This window comes from Borostomias antarcticus (assembly GCF_949987555.1).
Source record: "Borostomias antarcticus genome assembly, chromosome: 33".
Lineage (NCBI taxonomy): Eukaryota > Metazoa > Chordata > Actinopteri > Stomiiformes > Stomiidae > Borostomias > Borostomias antarcticus.
Window position 1 is genome coordinate 2,531,537 of NC_140266.1, and position 23,909 is coordinate 2,555,445.

The following is a 23,909-nucleotide window of genomic DNA, read 5'->3' on the forward strand; positions in this document are numbered from 1 at the left end:
ATTTGAGGGGGTGTGCATTAGACTAAAAAAAAAATTGCGCGCGCGCAGATGCAAATCATGCCAACAACAGGGCTCGAGATTGCAACCAAAACAGTTGTGCGACCCATTATTTTTGAGAGTGCGAGTTCAAATTTAACATGGTCGCACTCGTGCGAGTGCATGATGACCAAGGCTGTTTTGGTGCACGCACTATATTTCCATATAAGATTCCTTCATGTCATGTCATGGTTATGACAGTGTCACGATAGTGTCATGCCAGGCTTAGCTTACTGTATGCACACCCAATCAAAGGTGTTACCAAGTTCGGTCTAATCTACTCTAAATCCACAGAGTTCAGATCTTGATGTGTTTAGTAGCTCTTGTGGTGCTTGTTCTTACCCTGAATGCATTGATCCATAAGGCAGCAGTAACACTATAGAAAGCTGAGAGAGGCATCGAACAAGCTGGAACACTGTCAGAATGGTAAATGGACTGCATTTATAGCGCTTTTATCCAAAGCGCGTTACAATGGCCTCTCACTCACCCATTCACACACACACATTCACTCACAATGATGGCAGCTGCCATGCAAGGTGCTAGCCTGCTGGGAGCTGTTTGGGGTTCAGTGTCTTGCCTAAGGACACTTCGACACGTGGACAGGAGGAGCCGGGATCTGAACCGCCGACCCTGCTCTACCACCTGAGTCACAGCCGCCCAGAACGGGATGTGGGCAAAATGAGCACAAGACTAAGGAATAAATTCCAATTTCTGGCATGAAACAATAACATACAAATGTATGTTGTTGATTGTAAAAGGTGGACTATTACCCCTAACCCCACCCTTTATCTGCCCATACCCAACACTTTTACAATGACTTTGCACATGTACAACTGTCTGTATTATATTCATATTCTAATAGGCTATATTTTGAAGTCTAGGTGTAGACTTAGGTTTACGTTCTTTCTAGGTTCAGAGTTAATATATTATTCAACTGTAGTATATTCATAAACTTTTCTTTTAGGTCTAGGTTATCTTATATTATTATTAACATTATATTACAATGTTTAGTCAGTTACTGATAAGCAACTGCGGAGAGGAGCAGGAGCAAAATGCACCAATGCACCTGTACTTGTTGCATAGGGCAAAAAAATCTCTTGAAAATGTAATATTGTATACAGGATAGTACGGAAGAGCATTAGGGCCAAAAGCTGTTTTTTTTTTAAGCTTCTGAGTTTAAAGTCAGAAATTCTTTTTTCTCAGAAATTCTGACTTTAAAGTCAGAAATTCTGACTTTAAACTCAGAAGCTTAAAAAAATAATATATAAACTAAAATATAAACTCAGTTGTTGGCCCTAATGCTCTTCCGTAGGATAGACAACTGACATAGGGCCTACAAGAAAACGGCACCATCCTACAGACGTGGTCCACATACTGGAACTTCTGATGGCGCGTCTGACATCACTAGTGCAACTTCAACTGATAACTGAGGTCGAACCAGATTGACCGAGCTGCGGAAATAAATTTGCTTCGAGTAAAAGCAATGTACAAAATTTACAAAAACAAAAAAATATTTTCACAATAAAAGTTCTGTTTTAGTGTGCGAGTACCAGGTGCCAGCGCTCATCAGCAATAGGAGAACATAAGCCGATATCTTGGTAACACCCAAACATGGCTAACTTAATAGAGCTCCTATGGATTACCTTTTCTGATTATTGCTCAGACTGTTACTTACAACAGAAATGTAAACAAATTGGCTGTTGGGAAATATCTATTTTCGTGTTCATATTATATAATATGTTACAAGATATAATAAAATCCTGTATTGTATAAAATATTTGTATGTATCAAGTTTAGATCTAAATCTGCTATACCACCACTCAGCTTCCGGAGAGAGTGACTGTGTGAAAGCTGTGGTTGGTGTCACTGCCTGGAGCCGGCAAACTTCTCCTGCTGGAATATGAGGTCCACTGCGGCCTCGGCGTCCTGAACCACGTGGTCCGGCTCCACCAGTGACGGGTGGAAGCGAAAGTCGCGGTGCCCGTGGAACACCGTCTCCTTGACGCTGTTGGCGTTTGCCGCCTCCTCGGCGCGGGGGTTGTAGACTCCGGTGCACACCAGGATGGACTTGCAGGAAGTGGCGGTGGGAGAGGCCAGTTCGCTCTCCCAGGCCGCGTCCACGTCCTCCTCCTGGCGCAGCGTCTTGGGCGCTCCGGTGCCGGCCGCCGCCGCCGCCCTGGTCGCCACCTTGGCGCTCTTCCTGGTCGCGCGCTCCTCCAGGTAGCCGTTGTAGAGGTTGGCGCCGTAGATGTCGGTCATCAAGTTGTCACTGGATCATATCGAAGAGGAGAAATAACAGACATTGCTTCACTTCGGCAAAATGGCGGCTTCCGCTTCATTTATTTATTTATTTTTAAAGATATTTTTTAGGGCTTTTCAGCTTTAATGTTATAGGACAGTTGAGAGAGACAGGAAATGTGGGCGAGAGAGAGGGGAGGACATGCGGCACAGGACCCGAGCCAGGATTCGAACCCGGGTCCCCCGCGCAAAGGACTAGCCTTCATATGGGGCGCGCCTTACCCGGTGAGCTACCGGGGCACCCCGGTTTCCGCTTCATTTTACAGTGAACCTATTACGCTCCTAACCGTTTGTGCTTCTGGAGCGAGCGTTCGGCCTGTAAGTAGCTGAGTCAGCTGTGTGGGTGTCTGCGTTACCCGATGGCGTAGAGGGAGCGGATGGGCGCCCTCCAGCCCCTCCCAGCAGCCTGCTCTCTGATGAGGTACTCGGCGAAGTGATAGGTCAGCTCGCTGGGTTTCCCCATCAGGCCCTCGTACTTCAGCTCCCGGCCCGTGATCTTCCGGTAGATGTTCTCCAGACACACCAGGAACATCCCGTGGCCAAACCTGTGGGCAGGAGAAGGGACGGTCGGACAGAATTCGCTTTATTCACCTGGCAGCCATATTGGTCAGTCTGGGGTGCGGATGCGGAAGTGGCCGTTGACTTCAATGTTAAAAGTTCACTGTTAAAACACCACTTCAAGAACCAAAATAGTCCAAATAACAGGCTGAATACACTATCGGGGTTACAAACTCATCATTACCAGACTCTGATTGTTTTTCACTGTCGTTGTTTTCAAGCCATGAGCCATAGTTGCATTCACCTCCATGTATTTCCAAACGCGAAAACAACGGTAGTGAAAAACAGAGTCTGGTAATGATGAGTTTGTAACCCTGATAGTGTATTCAGCCTGTTATTTGACTATTTTGGTTCTTGAAGTGGTGTTTTTACAGTGAACTTTTAACATTGAAGTCAACGGGAACTTCCGCATCCGCACCCCTAATTACGTCAGACTGACCAATATGGCAGCTGAGGTGAATAAGGCGAATTGGGACGTTCGACCAGGATTAGTCAAATCGTTGGCCAGCTGTTCAAGCCAGGATGTGTGGAAGGGGGTTGGGTTATTTTTAAATTGTGAAGAATAACCGCACACTTATTTCTCCTTCCAGTGATAATTCTAGTATTTATTAAAAACAATGTTTTGTCTCTCAGCCTTCATCGGTAGTTGAGTTATCTGTAAGAGAACCATGATTCGTCTCAGGTCTTTAGTGGGATAATGAGGATGATGAGGTCAGCAAAAGCTTTTCCCTATATAGGCTTCACCATGTAGTGAACTACCTAGGGAACTGAGAAAATGTAGGGTACATGCACTGTTCCCTGCAAATCAAGGTGAATTGTGGGTAATAAATAGTGGGGAATATATAGGGAACGAAAATTCCGTGGAGAATTCGGACACTACAAACAAAATGGCTGATGCCCTACTGTATATAGTGCACTATATAGTGAATAGGGAGCGATTCCGAACACAGGTGTGACGTGTAGGACGTTACCGGGGCGACTGAGCTTCTGCCATCCACATGAGGTCCATATTACACGCGAGCAGAGGCAGGTGGGCGGAGTGATGACTCTCGTATGGATTGCTCAGGTTCCCATTGGTCAACAACACGTCGATAATCAGCTGTAGGTTGGTCTCCCATCGAATGGGTTCCCCAAATAGAATGACCGCTACAATCAGGCAGACACACAACAAAATAGCAGTTATTACACAGTATGTAAGCGCATTGAAACCAATTTCAAAATGACTGCTCTTTTTTATACATAAGCACAATATTTATATTACCTTCAACTTTAGGAATATTCAAAATGGTTGAAGACTGCAAAAAATAGGGGGAATATATTTATAGTTATATTCAAGTTCAAGTCATTATCACGTCAAATCATTACATCAAGCATGAGAAAGACATACCGGGAGTTTAGGCCTCCTGTTGTGATCCACCATGTCCAGCAGGGGGAAGCGTTCCCTAAGCATGTCGATGCTCACCACATTCTTGAAACCAAGGCTGATAGAACAGGTCAGTCAAGGATAAACGCAGATAATGGTTCCCTCTCTTACCACCTCGATTTACGTACTTCAGGATGTGGTTTTAAATAATGAAAATGAACTAAATTCAAAACACCTTCTTCGCCACCGACCGTTATTTTAAACGGCAACGAGAACGATTATCACTGCAAAGCAAATCTTGTTTGCCTTCCCCCAAAATGTCACCCAGATCTTTGTGCTGCGTTGCATAATGTCTCATTAGGTTGTGCTCTGGCTGTGCAGTGGACGCTCTGTAATCACAGACCAGCAGCCTTGGGTTTAATCTTTCAGAAGATGAACCGCAGGGTTACACAACTCTGCCACACACTGTACTGTATAGCAGATACAGGGACATGTGGTCCAACACCATCGACCATAATCACTATTATAGACTATTGTATTCAACTGTAATATCAAAGATAAGTCATTACTAATATATAAATAGCATATGACCATTCAGAATAAACCATATTGTGGTAGTTAAGTTGGCTATTTACAAGAGCAAAGACAAACTCAGAAGGATACTTCTTGGCGATATCCAACACAGGGCCTTGTCCAGAAACTAAGACACATTTGTCATGGTATTTTCTGAACATCCTGAGAGGACTATGAGACAGCATTACCTGGTCTTGGGAAATCTGCAATTAAAATAAAACGTGGCAGACATAACACTTTGCAAACATGGGAGTTATAGAGGATGGAGCATTGACTGAAAATCTATAGCATTTATGTATGGATTTTTACTGTTAACGTCCTTGACCGTGTTCTATCAAATCAGAAGAAAAGGGGTTGTGAGATGTCGAGGATACGGAGCAGAGTCTCTGTGAACAAGAACAAAATACAGAACTGATCACCAGACTTACAGGCACTCCCAGGATGTGAGACAGCTGATCTGACTTCTTCTGCCGCAGACAGTTCCCAGCGTTAGTCACGAACACAACAGGAACCAGGAACTCCCCCCGGGAGTCCACCAGCTTCTGGAAAGCCTTCTTGGCCGCAGGGATGGGAGTCTTGCCCCTCACCAGGACACCGTCAATGTCAAACAGCAGGCCAAAGCCCGGCTGGAGCTACAGTCAGGAGAAGGAGAGACACTTGCTACATTAGGGGCGGCGGTATAGCTCAGTTGGTAGAGCGGGTCGTTCAGTGATCGTAGGGTCGGTGGTTCGAATTCCGGCTCCTCCGGACTACCTGTCGAAGTGTCCTTGGGCGAGACACTGAACCCCAAATTGCTCCCAATGAGCAGGCAAGCGCCTTGCATGGCAGCTGCCTCCATTGGTGTGTGAATGGCGCTCCGGGCCAGTGTAACAACTGGATGGGGAGCGCGTTACAAATGCAGTACCTATACCTATACCTACTACAACATGTCCAAGTCTCAGTATGAAGCAGTGTCAGCGCCTTCACCTTGTCAAAATAAGGGCAGGTGACAGTGAAACGGTCAAATTAGATCATGAACAACAGCAATACTATAAAGAAATGTCTCACAAAAAAATGAACCCTAGCTAAAACTGATTCAGATGAGACGAGACAGATCAGATTCAGAAAGAATAAAGTGTTATTCTCTCTCTATAGGGCTCAAGATCTCTCTGGTCTTATGAAACGAGCACAGGGGTTCAAGAGCCTTGACCTTCTGATGGCTTTCTGTCTCTTGTTTTGCTTTGTTTTGAAAATGTGTTTTTTTCCACTCTCATACACTAAAGGATTAGGCCTACGAGTATAAACATCTGTCCTTTTCTCCCTTGGGAAGAACACGTTGTTTCATCTCAGCAAACACAAACCAGAATTAACATAAAATCCATTCAAATTCTATACTCTGGAAACCTGTGTAGGCCTGTTCGTGTTAAGAAAAATGCTTATTATTAGCTTCTGAAGGGAGTTCTCTGTTTAGACTGTCAGTTTTGTGAGCTATTTTAAGTTGCGTGATTATTTCAAGCTCTCATGCACAAAACACAGATGCAACCCAGACTGCATGAGCAGGCAATGCAGAACACGAGAGAGACAGATGTTGATGCATGTGGTATTCATCTGCACATTGAAATGTATTGCGATCCATATTACAGCGAGTAGACTGGGGGGGTTTGTGTGTCCCTGAGCCTGTAGGTGCTGTGCTGCATCCCCGGACACTAGAGGTCACGGGGGTCCCCTCCAGAGGTCACGGGGTCCCCTCCAGGAGGAACGTAGGCTACCCCCCTGACCGACTGTAGCACATATTCTGTAGCACGCAAGAGGCATGCATAGGCTACACCACATGCTTGACCTCGCATTCTCAGGAGAGAACACGGTTGTGGTTATGTAGTCTACTGCTGTCTTGATGCAAAATAGAAAACCAGAAGAATTCAGAATTGGTTTTAAAATAAAAATCTGTATGAATAGACCTGATCGGGGTAATCTCTATTAGGATTTCAACAAGTAGGCGACTTAAAGACCGCGGCAGTCCCAGTTTATCACATTTCACTATAGGCTACGCATCACTATAATACATCGATCCGAATGGCAACAGCATCTCTAGGTTATCTATACAGGATGCTCCAGTGTTTCCTCATCAACCCTCCAGATACAGTAGTGATAGATACTAAGTTAATCAGTCTACCTTGCTCTTTGAAGTCGCAGTCCCGCACATTCCACATGTTGTCAAGAGATTCCCTGGTTTAACTTGCCGGCTGCACAAAGTCTTCACAGCCCGGTGTAAAACACGCAGTCCCTTCATAATATTTATTGTGTTGTTCCAATTTTTTGCTCTTACGACTGAGTCTTGTTCGAATCCGGTTCCATCGTGTTCAAAACCCCTCATATATCCTCCGGGCTGAATATACGTGACGACAGAGGAGGTGGTCCGAGTTTAGACACAATAACGAGGCGGGTTGTGGAGGAATGTCTCTACAACAAGCCTGAAGACTTTTCTTTTTGCCACTGCTTTCTAAGAGGAGCTATGTTTCTCAGTATACTGCACTGTCACTTTTATTCCTGTATTCTATTTGTCCTGCTTTTTGTTTAAATGTCTATAATGACTTGCTTTTTGTTTTAATGCTTTTCATTTGTCCTGCCTTTTGTTTTAAATGTCTACAATGTCTTGCTTTTTGTTTTAATGCTTTTAATGTCTCATGTAAAGCACCTTGAATTGCCCTGTGGCTGAAATGTGCTATATAAATAAACTTGCCTTGCCTTGCAGCCGCAGCAAGGCTGACGAGGATCTGGAAGGGGCTCGCCCACGCCTATTAGGCTATTATAAAATAATAAATCACGGACGGTTGCCAATGAATATCAAGATTAGGTTTAAAACGTACTATTATAAAATAAAAAATCACGGACGGTTGCCAATGAATATCAAGATTAGGTTTAAAACGTAGCCTACCTGATGAATAAACGCTGGTTTGCTTTCTTAATTTGGTGACGCAAGGATTCTAGTTTTATATAAACAGTATACTATGTTTATCAGTATACTGCACTGTAACTTTTATTCCTGTATTCTATTTGTCCTGCTTTTTGTTTAAATGTCTATAATGACTTGCTTTTTGTTTTAATGCTTTTAATTTGTCCTGCCTTTTGTTTTAAATGTCTATAATGTCTTGCTTTTTGTTTTAATGCTTTTAATGTCTCATGTAAAGCACCTTGAATTGCCCTGTGGCTGAAATGTGCTATATAAATAAACTTGCCTTGCCTATATAATCAGTTTCCTCTGCTGTAGTGCAGCCCAAAGGTTTCAGCCTTAATTTAGTTATGTAGCCTAGTTCGAATGAATACAGGCTCGATGCTGCTTTTTAGGTTGACGCTCTGAACTCTTGGATCGACCTACAAAACATATTGAAACTGGAAGCTCTTCCCACTTTTGCTGTTATTAGCTCGTTTATCTCTATCATTATAGCCCCTAGACACCAAATTGTGCTCTCTGGGAATCTGAAATAAATAAATACATGGGAAAAAAGTCCATAAGGCAAGCCAGGAAGTGATGTGGCACTCAATCTCCATGGCCTATACCAATGCTCTTACTCATCTCAAATCTACAATGCCACAGGGAAGGAGACTGCACGGTTATAACTACTTATAACTACATATAACTACAGTACATCGTCAAGCACGTGCCAGGCTTTTCCCTCCTTCACAAAGAAGTGAGCAAGCAGAATTCCAACAGCAAGATTAGATTATGGCTTGATGGAGAAAGCGTGACCCTGATTCCTGCAAGCTACCCTCGGGTTGACCAGTCACATGAAGCGGGCTGCTCTCAATCACGTTCAATTTACAAGTTCAAATTGAAGACCCACCACTTGCTAAAAGACTTGTGAGTCTAGAGGAGTCGCATGTAGGACCACATTAATGACTGGAGAGTGGAAATGGCGACACATGATGGGAAAATATTTATTCAGATCCAAGAAAATCATACTCTGAATTGCAGTTTGTTGTTTTAGTATAAAAAAAAAAGACATTATTTACAATCCCGGCATGTTTTGCCTTCACATCAATTTGAAGTACAATGTGTTACTGTACAGTTAACAGACTACACTACTACCCATGCCCCATGTCATTCATTCCTAACAGCCCTTTACTCAGGGATGCTCATGGTTAAGTGACTATCCAACACTTAAATACTACAACCCCAATAACGTTTTGGCCTCTTCACTCTGTGCCATTAGGGTCTCGCTGGCATACTTCTGCAGCAGCTCCATCTTCTTTCGTCTGACCAAGGCTTCCTCGATCTGAGAGAAGGAGATGAGTTTAGATGCGCTGTCCCACCATAAACATTTCAACAGCACGGCCATATTGCATCAGTCTGTCAAAGTGTAAGAGTGTGTGTGTGTGTGTGTATGTGTGTGTGTGTGCGTGCGTGCATGTTGTGGGGTGTGTGTGTGTGCGTGTGCATGTTGTGGTGTATTGTTTGTGTGTGTGTGTGTGTGTGTGCGTGCGTGCATACGTGTGCATGTTGTGATGTGCGTGCGTGTGCTGTGGTGTATTGATGGTGTGTGTGTGTGTGTGCGTGTGTTGTGATGTATTGTTTCTGTGTGTGTGTGTGTGTGTGTTGTGTATTGTTTGTGTGTGTGTGTGTGTGCATGTTGTGATGTGTGCGCGTGTGTTGTGTTGTTTGTTCGTGCTGTGTGTTTGTGTGTGTGTGCGTGTGTTGTGGTGTATTGTTTGTGTGTGTGTGTGTGTGTGTGTGTGTGTGTGTGTTGTGGTGTATTGTTTGTGTGTGTGTGTGTGACTGAGCTTACCTCTTTCTGGGAGGGAACAGGTACGTGAGCTATGAAGGTCTGCATGCCCTCCTCACCCTCCATGAGCTCCCTGGACTCCTCATCCGAATGCTGACACGCGGAAGACGTACACATTAAGATGACAGGTATTTGACACCACAGGGGGCAGTTCTCTCAGACACAGACTGGTTGAATCCATCATTGAGTGTAGATACTGGCCACAAGTGACTCATCTCACCTCGTCATCTTTCACGGCGTATATATATTCATCCTCCTCTTCCTCGGCGTCCTTCTCCGCCCCTCCTCCTCCGGCTAGACGCGCCTCTCGCTCCGCTTTCCATTTCTCCACGGCCTCGGCTATGACTAGGACACAATACACGCAAGCCGTGTTATTACAGTGACAAGCCTATGTGCGTTGCGTTAAGTGACCAGCCTGACGGCACGTGAGCTCGACGGGTCCCCTGGCAAGTGACCGATTTGACCCCTGAGAAAGTTGACTGTGCTGCTGTGTGTGGTAAAGAGGTCTCATATGAGCATCATCAGCTGTAATCGTGCTGCGTGTAGTAGACTAAAATGCATTTGCGCAAATAAGAAGCACATGCTACTCGAGCGCTAGCAGCACAGCGTGCTAGCAGCTTCAGAATGAGTGTGCCGACGATACAAAGGGAGACATTCTCTCTGGGACAGCGATGTAGTGCTGCTGTTGGCTGGGAGGGGGATGGTTTTTATTCGTGGACTTTTGTGTGTGACTTGTAGTCAAAGGACTTGCCTCTCCTGAGACCACATTGAGACCTTCCTGACTATCTCAACTGTCCCAGTCAACCACCAGACAGGACAGGGCCGTAGAGAACCTACAGGACAGGATGTCCTAATCTTACCTTGCTTCTCATACTCCTGTTCCAAGGGCACCAAGACGCCATCGTCCTCGTCTCTGTAGCCATAGTACTCAGCGTCGATGTCTTTCATGAGCTCAGCTCTCGTCTTTCGGGGGGGAGGGATTGCTGAAATGGAAATCGGAGAAGAACAAAAATGTTAAAAAGACGTCTCCGCTGTGTTGCTGTTCTCCAGCAGCATCTCTGTTTGAATTTCAGCCCTAGAGTAGGAAAACGGACGTGCAACCTACGTTCTTTCTCAAACAACTCCCTCACTCCAGGTAGGTCTTTTGCAGCGCCAAAATACTTATATCCTCGATTCCCTGGGACTTCTTTTCCTTCATGGTCAAGCATCTTCGGTCCAACTCGCTAAAACGACAACGAAGAAAGCAAAAGGATTGTTCACTTCCAATGCACCTCTGAAGTATACACAAAATGTGTACCAAGTATGTACATATAGGAGGAAAGATTTGTACTACAGTATTTCAAGAATGATAAATGTTGCTCACAACAACCATCTTTTTACCCCATAATCAGGCCCGCCAAGCTCCTTGATCCGGACCTCCCAGTGCCCCTTCTCTCTCAGCAACTTGTTGATTTCATCATTAAGGTCTCGGATCTTGAATTCACCCAAACCAGCTGTAAAAAGAGGTTATATTCTGAGTTTGTGCAACTATTATCCAAGCATGGCATGTATTTGTGCACTCTACTGTTAGTCATGTCTCTCTTATTAAGTATTTATCCCATGTTTACTGCTCTGTATATGTTCTTAGCCAATAGACAAACATTTTCCAGGAGCTTGCTCGATCGTCTCGTTGAGAGGGGTCAGGGAAGAATTTTTACAGCTCACTTTTCTGGCTCGGGGTGAAACTGTTTTTTTGCTTCCCTCTGGAATATGTAGGGGTGGGACCTATCCCCCCCCCATTGCTCTCTGTAAAGTGCATTGTGTTGTCTCTGTGTATGAAATGTGCTATACAAATAAAGTTTGATTTGATTTGATTTAATGGCATTTCTATGCCAAAATTGCTAACCCCTCACCATTTTGAATTTGGGCGACCTTTTTGGAAATCTCACTGATGATCTAGAAGAAGAAATAAAGTTAACACAATCAGATCAGAGATATAGCACCTTGAAAGAAATAAACTGCGCGCACAGCAATATCTGCAGTCTTTCCAATGATAAGAACAGTCATGAGTCATGATGACAACGCCATCTCTTTACCTGCCGGCGCCACTTCTCCGCTTTGGGAAGCTCATTGCATTCTGACGCCAGAAACGGTCGCCTTTCCTGTGAACGTCAACACACAGCAACACAAAGGTAAACACAAACTCACTTTTGTTTCGCTGCTACGGTTAAAGGATTGAGTGGAGTCTTTCACAACACAAATGAATGAGTGAATCCGTCCTTACCCTGACTTTCCCCTCCTCTAGCTGTGCTTGACGAAATCTCGCCAAGGCCGTCCTGAGGAAGAAATGTGTTCATTGATGATGATGACATTGTACACAGCTGATGTGCACACATGACGTCCAATAACATGGCAGTATTACTATTAGAAACAAGAGGCATTGCAAAACAGAGCCAAATGCCCGTGCAGAATAAAAAGCATTTATTGAAAATGGTCAACAAGAACAAGACGTTAGATGCAGTACTCACATGGCCTTCTCTGCATTACGAGCCTATATCAGGGAAAACAACAAGTTCAGATAGATGATAAGTTAAGAAACGTTGTGACGTCATTCAATACATGAGTTGTTTTTATTTTATTCATCCTGCCTCATGTCTGGTCAACACAGTTGGATAGCTAACTTTACATTATAGTAGCTAGATAGTTAGTAGCTACCTAAACAAGTACTGGACAAATGTATTGCATACATTTGAGGCAAGGCAAGGCAAGGCAAGTTTATTTATATAGCACATTTCAGCCACAGGGCAATTCAAGGTGCTTTACATGAGACATTAAAAGCATTAAAACAAAAAGCAAGTCATTATAGACATTTAAAACAAAAGGCAGGACAAATGAAAAGCATTAAAACAAAAAGCAAGTCATTATAGACATTTAAACAAAAAGCAGGACAAATAGAGTACAGGAATAAAAGTCACAGTGCAGTATACTGATAAACATAGCTCCTCTTAGAAAGCAGTGGCAAAAAGAAAAGTCTTCAGGCTCGTTTTAAAAGAACCAAGAGTTGCAGCAGACCTGCAGTTTTCTGTGTGTTTGTTCCAGATATGTGGAGCATAGAAACTGAATGCTCCAGCGTGTCTTTGAGGGGGTCTTTTTTTGACAAACTCCAACACTGGTCACTCTAACGTTAGGTAGCATAGTGGCTAGCTAGCTAGCTGAGCCAAAGTTACCTAGCTAACTAGGTTAGCAGTAGAAAGCTGGCTACGTGGTATATGAAACTTAACCGACTAAAGAGGTACATATATATTTCTTACCATGTTTGCAGCTTAGCTGAATTGAACGCCTCTTCTTCCAAAACTAAAAAATAGTCGACTACCGCACGCTGTCAGGAACCGGAAGTGAATGTTGTGCTTGAGGTCAAAGTTGAAAGCTGTAGCCAAGCATCACAAAGTTCGCTGTATCTTTGAGCATGATATGCGTATTATTCTTCATAACTTCACGCTGTTGTTTTGTTGTTGTTCTTTTTATTTAAGGCCGTATGATTTTCCACGTCGGTTCTACTGGATTGCAGTTTGCTAGAGCAAAACACGATGTCCCTGGGAATGTTCTCACATACGCCACCTAGAGGATAAGGAGTTTAGTGCATCTCTTTCTGCAACCTCCTTTAGTGATAAGATAAGATAGGTTGAACCTTAATAATCCCTGTGTGTGTGTGTGTGTGTGTGTGTGTGTGTGTGTGTATATATATACACATGATCAAGCACACATAAAGAAGCACACATGACACAGGGAAATACACACACACACACACACACACACACACTTGACCTGTCTTTGTATATAGCATACACATACCTAGAATGTTGTAGTGTAGTATTGAAGTGACGTAAAGTGTAAGGTGACATGTGGAGGGGTGGCAGGTGGGCTGAACACTCAGGCACTGTTATACAGTCTGATGGCTGCTGGCACCAAGGAACGCCTGAACCGCTTTGTTTTGCACCACACCTGGGTGGGAGAGAGCCTGTGGGTGGGAGGAGCCTGTGGCTGAAGGTGATCCTCATCTGCCACAGCCCGTCATAGAGGGGATGGGAGTGGTTGTCCAGAATGGACTTCAGTTTGTTCCTCATCCTCCTCCTCCACCACAGTCTCCAGGCTGTCCGGCTGTTGTCTCACGACAGAGCTGGCCTTCCTCACCAACTTGTTTGTCTCACTCCCCTCCCCTGCAGGCAACAGCAAAGAAGAGTGTTCTGGCTACCACAGACTGGTAGAACATCTGCAGCAGCCTGCTACACACATCAAAAGACCTGAGCCTCCTAAGGAAGAACAGTCTGCTCTGTCCTTTCCTATAGAGGACCTCAGAGACCTTATTGGGACTAGTCCTGTGTGTTGTCTCAGAGCCCCAGAGTATTGGATGTGCTCAGCCCACAAGACAGTCATTCATGTTCTGCACATTATGAGTGCATATTTGATATCTGTGTATCAAATCTGTGTAAATTTGTAAGTGTAACCGAGTGAAACTGAGTCCGAGTCCTGAGCTAGCTGTTCATCGGCGTAGCTGGTTAAAACAGGGTCTGTCCAGGAGGAGACCAGGGTTCGAATCCCACCCCGAGCATGCCGGAACATGTGGGTTACACTGGTGCCATGATCAAGCACACATAAGGAAGCACACATGACACAGGGAAATACACACACACACACACTTGACCTGTCTTTGTAATTCTCTCTGGCATGTTGAATTATTCATTCACTAGGTGCTCATTGTGCCTGGCAGCCAACAGGAGAAAGTGATGAAAAGTGAAAGACCCCATGCATTGCCGGATTCCCATTACAACACATTCTCTCAGACAGACACCAATCTTCCCTCTTTCAAATTTAATGAAAACCGAGACCTTGCAAAACAATACACACTATTTTACATTTTCATCTCCCAATTTACATTTTCATCAATATTTTTTTTTTACAAAAACAAGCAAACAAACAAACACACGCACACCTATGTTTAGGAAGACTCACAACAATCGACACACCCTGGAGTCATTACTGTTTTGCCTGGGCAGCTGTGAAGCATCTATGGTAGTACGGCCATTAGCAAGACCCTCGGAGGCCCCTGCTGCTACGTTCTGCTGCCGTTCCTCCAGCCGGAGCTGCAGCAGCCGGATCTGAGCCGAGGCTCGGCCCATCTCTGCGTTCTTCTCCTCCAGCGCCCCCCTGGCCTGCTCCAGCTCCTCCAGCAGGTCATCCATCTCCCTCTGGTTCTGGCTGCGCTGCTGCTCCAGCCACTGGACCCTGCACTGCAGACCGGTGGCCATGACCCGGGCCGCCTGGAGCTGTAGGGTCAGATGGGGGAAATCGCCACATGAAATGAATTGTACCTCAAATTAATCAATGAATTATGTGGGAAAAACCAAACCCACCTGTGCTGTTAGTTCGTGAGACGATTGCTTCAGCTGCTCAAGCTGTTCCACTTTGGACTTGCACGCGGTCAGAACCTCAACGAGAGAACCTTTTGACATATCCGTCTCCTTATTTGTAACGGTGTGGGCTCGATCCGTCACCTTGTCTGAGCTCGTCAGCCGAGTACCAAGATGTCCTCCTTCCCTCTCGCTCGAGTCTTTCACCACAGTCTCACTGCATAAAGAGATCTTCTCGCTCTGATCTTCAGGCTGTGCTTTGAGGTCATGTGCCTTTGCTAGTAAAATCAGCGAAGACTCAAGAGCATTTGGGTCCGATGCCTCAACAGATTGTTCTGGCGCGTTGTGGTCTGTCAGCCTCTGTTGAATCCCACAGATAGTTAGAGAGCTGGATCCTACTGCTGGGCTGTTCTCTTGAGCTCTGTGATCACCGTCCAGGGGACACCCATCGTCAGACAAGTCCCTGGGTGAACCGGCAACATCCGTAAGGGCGTCATTCAAATTCACAACAAGGACAGACTTCATCAACGCCGCGCTCTCCGGAGCGTGTAGACGGCAAGGTCCTCGCACGCCGCCGTCACCGAAGCCTGGGTCGCTCAGCACCTCGATGTCCGTCCTCTCGAGCTCGAGGTCGGGCGAGTCCCCGTCGACGGTCAGGCCTCCGCCCCGCCCCCTCACCGCCCCGTCCCCGGGGCTACGCCACCCGGATCCCGGCTCCTCGGCTTCGTCCAGCTCTCTGATGGACTCGAGGGGCGGCGAGGTGCGGAGGGCCAGGTTACCCAGGCTGTCCTGGGAAAGGCTCGTCACGCCCAGCATGTTGACCTCTCCGGAGGCGCCGACGGAGGTCAGTCTGCTCAGGGGGGGATCTTGTTTTGGGCTCGGGCTCACTGAGCTGACGCTCAACCTGTCCCCCGAATCGTCCTCTACCTCAGGAAGAAGGCTGTCCTCTGTCACCGGTCTCGTCTGCTGGCAGCCATCTGCAGACGGATCAGAGCACTCCGATGGTGTCTTGATCGACATTATCTTGACAATGATTAGATTGAGCAATGCCTGAGGAAAAATGATCACATCAAGGATAACATAAAAAGGATAAAATACGTTTCCTCAATTTAAAATCCAGAGTGAAATAGTTATAACAAATCTTAATCAATGTTGCTCATCCACTTTGTAAAGGTTCTCATGCATGTAAACACTTCAGCCCAGTGTATTGTAAAGGCAGGAACGAGAGTCTCTTACCTGCCGTGGACTCCATATAATTATGCCTGAGCTCTCTGGTCCAGTCTGAGAGAGACAGTGGTAGCTGGCTGTGAACCTAGGTCCCCGTCCAGAACTAATGACACAAAACCTTCACCCTGCGTCCTAGATGTGCGTCGATCTGAAACGCTTGGATAGGTATGAGTGTAACGTGAAGCTAGTTGCTCACTACGGTATGCGACCCCTCTCAGATCTGCACATTGCATCTTGGGGTAGTAGGGACAAGAGGTTGTTTAGGGACAAGGCCGCTGTCATCAGCATGCTACTGCACTGATGATATGCTGGTGAGAGATCTAGTTACATTAACAGCCTCTCCTATTGTCATTCCTTGCCTATAGGCTCTATAGTATTCTATTACACTTCTATGTCTCCACGGCTTGTGAGGGATATGTTCTACCTAGGAGAGGTCAAACCAGAGCAATCTTCTTATAAAGGTCTTACAGTAATTGAAGCTACGATAACGGAGGTTGAATTGTCATTCTATCGCCGTAGCCAACAGTTTGCTCCTCACAAATAACCTAATTTGGCAAGACAATGTCATTCTGAGAACGTATTGATCATCCTTATCCTGATGAGTTCAAATTAACAAGTTTGTCTTACCATGATCTGATATAATTGTCTCTCACGCCAACACTATAAGAGATACCATACAGCCCCACTATGAGAACACAGTATATCTTCTTGACCTGGACTGTATTATCTTACCCAACTGAAATATGTTGATCACTTGACATAACACCACTAGTCTATCTACAGCAATGATGCAGAAGCACAACTGTGTATTAATTAGACCAAATCTATCAGCATTTGCCAAGAATGTTTCCTTACTCGAAAAAGGTGTGGTGTGTGAACAATGTGTACAGTATAAGCGATAAGTAGCGATGTGGCAATTCTGGAAAAGTGATTAGTGATTTCCACATCCATTTTGAGAAATATCAAAGCACTGAGGCCTTTATATAGACTGGCTAAATCGGCACCTCTAACGTCACGTGAAAGGATTCCCCCAGTGCTGAAAACGATCCTGTATTTCAAACGACAGAACCCTCCGATTCTAATTTAGCACAGCTTCTATTCATATTACACACAGGCAATAAGACATGCTCTAATCTAGCCGATTAAAAAGGCCACTGCAATTAATATTCAGGAGCCAGCTTTGTTGCAAAACGTATCACGTGGATTACTTCTACGCGTGTCAATTACAGTACACAACTAAAGTGTATAAATACATCTATTACTTCTTAGTAGTTATGTCATCATCCAAAGAAGGCAAATCAGAAAATAAACTCCAGTCCAACTCCCCTTCCTCCTCCAGCTTTATTGATAGGTTAAAATTACATTTCTATGTTTTAGGACTGGTTGCATTTACCCTCTGACTTAAAAACCGAGTACAAGCAAATGATATTTTTACAGTAGTCTAAGTGATATATTGTACAAAAATAACATTTTGATTTTTGTGAAAACATTCTCCTTTCTCAAACTAATTTTTTTTTTTTAGCTTTTCTTTCAGTCCTTCCTGAGGTCCTAATTCCTCCTCGGTTAAAATTACCTTGACTACTTTGCAATCTTGGGGGTCAAAACATTTAATGGGAGCCATCTTGAACAATGGACGGCCGACGCTGTACAAAAACAAAAAATGCACTTTGAATGAAATAATCAATTCACCTTTCACGTGTCTTTTAATATGCTGTGAGCGGCTTCATTCATACACCACGTCATAACTGCTGGCCCCCGATGCTTCGTGCTGCTGGCAGGGCCTGGATGGATCCCACACTGCTGGCGCTGTCACCTCAGCTCTTTCCCTCTCAGACACACTCGTTCTTGTCCAGTAAAAACAAAAACGAGTAAATCATAGCTTGTGGAAGATCACAACTTCCAAAATGGTTCTTTTTTTTTTTTCACTATTCTTTTTTTCTGTTCAGCCCCCGCTCTCACTTACAGGCTCGCTGACCCGAGCCTAGGGGGGCGGGGGCTACCTCAAACGTCACTTCCACTCAACTCACTCATCCCTGTTCGCCAGTGGCATGGAAAGGGGTTCTTTAACAAAGCATTATACATAACACCTCTACCAAACTAAACATAAACTTTTTTTTGTATTAAATGCAGAAAGTGGATTTTTTTTTATTCCACCCCCCTTTCCTCCTTTTAACATGTGGAGAGCTCACTGGCCTGGGACGCGCCTCTAGCTGCCGACCTGGCCAATGAGGATTCAGAGAAAATAATACAACCATCAATCAGAAAAGGGAGGGGTGTAACCAGGGAAACTGATTAAGCTGTGGCCTCGATGGGGCATTCTTTCGCCACGTGGCCCGACTTGCCGCAGTTGTAGCAGTTGACTTCGCTGGCCTTGCTGCAGTGGACGGCAACATGACCGATCTCACCACACCTGGGGAAGAGAAAGAGGAGGCTTTAGGAACAGGGCATACTCAGTCAGTGATGGCTGCTTGCGTGTTTGTTTGTTAAGAAAGTCAAACGGACTCAGAGCAAGAATGTGGTTGTTGTGGTAATTAGGGGTGCACCGATGGGTGACGGAAATCGGCCGATTTTTGATCTGATCGGCCAATATCAGTGACCGGCCGGTCCCTCTCATATATTTAGGTTATATGTTATCTTGCGCCTTTTATCTCTCCTCTAACTTGCAATAAGATGCCCAAGAAGCATTTTCCCTACATCCCTTTTCACTTAATCATCAGAAGACATCTCTGTCGGCTCCATCTGCCTGTCATACTGTGACACACACACACACACACACACACACACACACACACACACACACACACACACACACACACACACACTCACACACACACACACACACACACACACACTCGGGCACGCGATGAGACCCATGAGTGGAGAGAATGAAATGCTCAAAAGTTTAGTTGCCTACTAACACTATATTTGTTTGATATAGGCTAGTTTAGAGTAAGTAACGTTAGGTTACTTGCCTGATTCACCTATGGAAGCTTACCTCGCAAACGTAAGCAGCGAATTATCCACTGATTAAAAGTTTTCACTTTCTTTCTTGCGGCTTTTTGTGGTTTTTCAAAATAAAAGTAGTTTGCTTCTTTCGTGTATTTATTGGGGGGGGGGTTCTATTGAGGGGGATGTAGGCCTATCCCCTGAGTGCTGCAATCGTCAATCGACAGTGATAAGAGTCAGCAGTGTGTGTGGTTCTAGTCGTTCCTTAATTTCACCCATGGGGATTATTAAAGTATATCTTATCAGAGGCAGCTCACCTCACTTGCTACGTAGCAGTTTTGGAGAAGAAGTTATTTAATAGTCAAGGTTTTATTCTGAACATACAAATGAATTTACATTTTCCATTAAAGAAAAAAGGTAGCCTGCCTGTTTTATATGCTGTCAATTACAGCCTACTTCTCAGAAAGAACTTCGATAAAAATTGAAATCGTCCAAAATCGGAAACAGCGGGTCAGATTCTTAAAAAAGTCGGAAATCAGAATCGGCCAAGAAAGATGTAATTGGTGTATCCCTAGTGGTAATCACACACTGCATCTTCAGCACTGCCGTGAAATAATGCGTTTAGTGTCCACTCAGCTGCTTGATCTAAAACCGCCAAAGGCCTGCATGTTAAGCTCAACACCGCCACCGCCTCGAACCTGGGTCAGCGTACAGGAGCAGGGGGGCGTGTCCGTGCACTCGCTTACCTGTAGCACTTGACTTTTTCACAGCCTTTCTGAATGTGACCAAAGCCTCCGCAGGAATAGCACTTCTGCTCGTTGGCGTGGTCGCAGTCGCGAGCCACGTGGCCCGCCTTGCCGCAGGTGTAGCACACCTGCTCCCTCTCCTTCTTGGGCTCCTTGCACTCCCGGGAAATGTGGCCTCCCCGGCCGCAGTTGTAGCACGCTGGTGATGAGGAGGGGAGGGGGGGGGGGGTATAAAACAATCACACTCAATGTTAAGGCTTCATGAGTTAGAGGAGAACCTTGCTGTGTGTGTGTGTGTGTGTGTGTGTGGTTCTAGTCGTGTTAAAGGGAATGTCCTCTATTATTATTTTTTTTACATACTTTATGTGTTGGGGGGTTTAAATTGTGTGTTTTCTATGCTGGCAGATGGCATTATGCAAATAGTACATCAACTGAATTGTGTTCAAACTTCGGATGAAAGGGGATGGAACAAAAGTCTCCTCACCATCCTCAGTCCTTTCACAGTCCCTGGCAACATGTCCAGGCTCTCCGCAGCGATAGCAGAACTGATCTGAGAGGCAGAAAGTAACGTGCGTCAATCAAACGGGACCACAAACATCATTCACTTCAGTTCCACTTAGCAGAAAAAAGACAGCGGGACAACAAAATGGACAGCGGAAATGAGTTAGTCGTGGTCGAGCAGCCGCCGCGGGAGCACGAACGGGAGCACAAATTGAGCATGTTTGAAAAGACCTCACCTTTTCCTCGGCCGCGGCCCTTGCCTCGTCCCCGCCCCGCATTAGGACAGTTCTTGATCCAGTGGCCAGAGCGGCCGCATCCAAAGCACTCATTGCTACTCATCTCCACTAGCAGTACCCTACAACCTGGAGAGACGACACAGAGATACGCAGAGGTGTGAGTCAGGACCGTCCGGAACGCAAACTTTCATTCTGAATTTCATGAACGGCGCTGGGGGCTTCGGGAACAGGTTTAACATTAGGCTGTCATTGCATCTTTAGAAGGAACTATTCCAGGCCCATGGAAAATAAATAAATGTTAAGAAGATTGCTCCCAGGAAAGAAAGAAAGAAATTAACATTTAATTGGAAGGACATATACAACTCTTTCAACCAGAATCCTAAATCTTGTCAGAACAGCTATAGTTACAGCACTGGGAGTTTGCGGGAACAAGTAGGGTTATGACAATGTTCCCCGGATAATGGTGTAACGTTACCTAGATAGTAACGAGATGAATATGTAGTGACAAGACATTATCACATTCACAACATCATAGCTATGTATTATTAACATTGTAAGGTTAGCTACATCAGACAAGCATGGACCCTACAACACTATGAATTGACTGGACTATTCGCCAGAAATGTTTTGGTGTTTTCCGTGACAGCTAAATCCAGATTCTACAGATTCCAAAGAGGCAGTAACGTTATATCGATAACAGTTGATTAATTGCTAGCAAGGGCCCAGTGGTCCTGAAAACAAAAAGTTAGCTAAGCTATTCTAATTGCTTGCGCGTCACTCACGTTCCTATTAGAAGCGCACTTATGGTGCATTCGTTTATAACTGGGAGGTGGCCAATTGGGACTTGCTACTAGAAATGATTAAATAAAACACCGCATGAACTCGCACTTCCTCGTCGCAAATTCGGATATGTTTCTCAGCCCCCAGTTGCTCGAATGCACTAGATATAACTAGATAACTGTGATATAATGGTATATAGATATAACTAGGTAACTGTGATATAATGGTATATAGATATAACTAGGTAACTGTGATATAATGGTATATAGATATAACTAGGTAACTGTGATATAATGGTATATAGATATAACTAGGTAACTGTGATATAATAGTATATAGATATAACTAGGTAACTGTGATATAATGGTATATAGATATAACTAGGTAACTGTGATGTAATGGTATATAGATATAACTAGGTAACTGTGATATAATGGTATATAGATATAACTAGGTAACTGTGATATAATGGTATATAGATATAACTAGGTAACTGTGATGTAATGGTATATAGATATAACTAGGTAACTGGGATATAATGGTATATAGATATAACTAGGTAACTGTGATATAATGGTATATAGATATAACTAGGTAACTGTGATATAATGGTATATAGATATAACTAGGTGACTGTGATATAATGGTATATAGATATAACTAGGTAACTGTGATATAATGGTATATAGATATAACTAGGTAACTGTGATATAATGGTATATAGATATAACTAGGTAACTGTGATATAATGGTATATAGATATAACTAGGTAACTGTGATATAATGGTATATAGCTCGAATGCACACAGGTCGGAGGTTGGTATTTTGCCACTTGCGACTTGCCACCTCCGACCACAAACGAACGCACCATAACACCGAGCTAATGCTAGCGTGGTTCCAGAGACATGTTGATGCTATCATGAACTACAATGCTAATATGGACTGAGTGATAGACGATACTGACCAATCAGACGATACTGACCAGTCGGACAAATACAATTAGCCAAGGATTCAACTAACTACAGACGAGCAGGCTAGGTCTGAAGTCATGGAGCTCTTTGGGATAGCCCACCGTGCACGCAGCCAGCCCACCGCGCACGCAGCCAGCCCACCGTGCACGCAGCCAGCCCACCGCGCACGCAGCCCAGCCCACCGCGCACGCAGCCCAGCCCACCGTGCACGCAGCCAGCCCACCGTGCACGCAGCCCGCCCACCGTGCACGCAGCCCAGCCCACCGTGCACGCAGCCCGCCCACCCACGCTCGCGGCCTCTCCCACGTCTCCAGACCTTAGCTTCCCAGATCTAGATAGCTCCCCGTGACCCCTAGAATAAAAACGTGCATAAATTACGGTGAAACCCGTTTAGAAATAGCAACTTTCCCAGATCTACGGACTTCTCTGGTTGAATGGTTAACACAGCATTGACTAATTCAATCCTCCGAGTTCCCCGCGCGGAGCCTGACGCAGTAGGCCGAAGTGCGCTGTCAGAAAATAGGACTAATCGTTAGCAAAGGCGGACTAGCATCACTTCCCAACGAAATACACAACAGATCCCTGTGTACGGGGGGGTTTATTTAATATTTTTAGGACGCTAGAGGTGTTTGTGACACGTCGGCTTCAATTACAAACTCCGTAAAATAATTCTAACGTCCACATTATCGCCATAAACATCAGGGACTCACCTCGGCTACGTGACTCGCTGCTATTTGTTTTCGATCCCTCCTCCTCTCTCCTCTGCGCCACACGCGGTTTGCGCACGGCCCTCTGTTCCCCTCCCCTCGCGGAGGGATACTCTGCACACGGTGCACTTATGGTGCGTTCGTTTGTGGTCGGAGGTGGCAAGTCGCAAGTGGCAAAATACCTACCTCCGACCTGTGTGCATTCGAGCTATATACCATTATATCACAGTTACCTAGTTATATCTATATACCATTATATCACAGTTACCTAGTTATATCTATATACCATTATATCACAGTTACCTAGTTATATCTATATACCATTATATCACAGTTACCTAGTTATATCTATATACCATTATATCACAGTTACCTAGTTATATCTATATACCATTATATCACAGTTACCTAGTTATATCTATATACCATTATATCACAGTTACCTAGTTATATCTATATACCATTATATCACAGTTACCTAGTTATATCTATATACCATTATATCACAGTTACCTAGTTATATCTATATACCATTATATCACAGTTACCTAGTTATATCTAGTGCATTCGAGCAACTGGAGGCTGAGAAACATATCCGAATTTGCGACGAGGAAGTGCGAGTTCATGCGGTGTTTTATTTAATAATTCCTAGCAAGTCGCAATTTGCCACCTCCCAGTTCTAAACGAACGCACCATAATTCTCCTGTTAGAAAATCCACGATGGAGGTGTATTGATGCAAGAAGGGTAGGGTGCTTCATTGAATTCCGTCTGTCCTCAATATAGTGGGAACACAGTGAAATAAAGGGGAGAAAGCGACGG

General features: G+C 44.7%; 3 protein-coding genes across 3 annotated transcripts; all 3 read right to left on the bottom strand.

Moving 5' to 3' along the window:
- Positions 1-1,899: 1,899 nt before the first annotated feature.
- Positions 1,900-7,162, bottom strand: LOC311327620 (haloacid dehalogenase-like hydrolase domain-containing 5; the record flags this gene model as incomplete). Its single annotated transcript, XM_084460706.1, has 9 exons — positions 1,900-2,305; positions 2,691-2,879; positions 3,864-4,038; positions 4,154-4,187; positions 4,280-4,373; positions 4,919-5,031; positions 5,257-5,460; positions 6,981-7,050; positions 7,134-7,162. 9 exons carry the CDS (start codon positions 7,160-7,162, stop codon positions 1,900-1,902), a joined length of 1,314 nt encoding a protein of 437 aa, XP_084316832.1.
- A 1,664-nt stretch (positions 7,163-8,826) lies between these two features.
- Positions 8,827-12,922, bottom strand: isy1 (ISY1 splicing factor homolog). Its single transcript, XM_084460773.1, has 11 exons — positions 12,879-12,922; positions 12,096-12,118; positions 11,852-11,903; positions 11,664-11,729; positions 11,481-11,523; positions 10,969-11,081; positions 10,694-10,811; positions 10,449-10,571; positions 9,809-9,933; positions 9,592-9,681; positions 8,827-9,081 (listed from the first exon to the last, which is right to left on the bottom strand). Exons 1-11 carry the CDS (start codon positions 12,879-12,881, stop codon positions 8,974-8,976), a joined length of 864 nt encoding a protein of 287 aa, XP_084316899.1. The 5' UTR covers positions 12,882-12,922; the 3' UTR covers positions 8,827-8,973.
- Positions 12,923-17,630: 4,708 nt separating this feature from the next.
- Positions 17,631-23,143, bottom strand: cnbpb (CCHC-type zinc finger, nucleic acid binding protein b). The gene is made up of 5 exons (XM_084460525.1): positions 23,093-23,143; positions 20,632-20,757; positions 20,379-20,444; positions 19,895-20,093; positions 17,631-18,612 (listed from the first exon to the last, which is right to left on the bottom strand). The coding sequence occupies exons 2-5, from the start codon at positions 20,732-20,734 to the stop codon at positions 18,495-18,497; spliced, it is 486 nt and encodes a 161-aa protein (XP_084316651.1). The 5' UTR covers positions 20,735-20,757; positions 23,093-23,143; the 3' UTR covers positions 17,631-18,494.
- Between the last annotated feature and the right edge of the window lie 766 nt (positions 23,144-23,909).

Bases quoted from the DNA above. Each gene is read 5' to 3' on its own strand.
- isy1 (XM_084460773.1), bottom strand. The intron at 9,934-10,448 runs GTAAGATTAGGA...ATTGTGTCCTAG, and splicing joins ACAGGAGTATGAGAAGCAAG to TCATAGCCGAGGCCGTGGAG. The intron at 9,682-9,808 runs GTGAGATGAGTC...TCCGCGTGTCAG, and splicing joins ACGCCGTGAAAGATGACGAG to CATTCGGATGAGGAGTCCAG.
- cnbpb (XM_084460525.1), bottom strand. From the start codon at position 20,734: ATGAGTAGCAATGAGTGCTTTGGATGCGGCCGCTCTGGCCACTGGATC. The intron at 20,445-20,631 runs GTGAGGTCTTTT...TCTGCCTCTCAG, and splicing joins GGGCCGCGGCCGAGGAAAAG to ATCAGTTCTGCTATCGCTGC. The intron at 20,094-20,378 runs GTGAGGAGACTT...CCTCATCACCAG, and splicing joins CTGTGAAAGGACTGAGGATG to CGTGCTACAACTGCGGCCGG.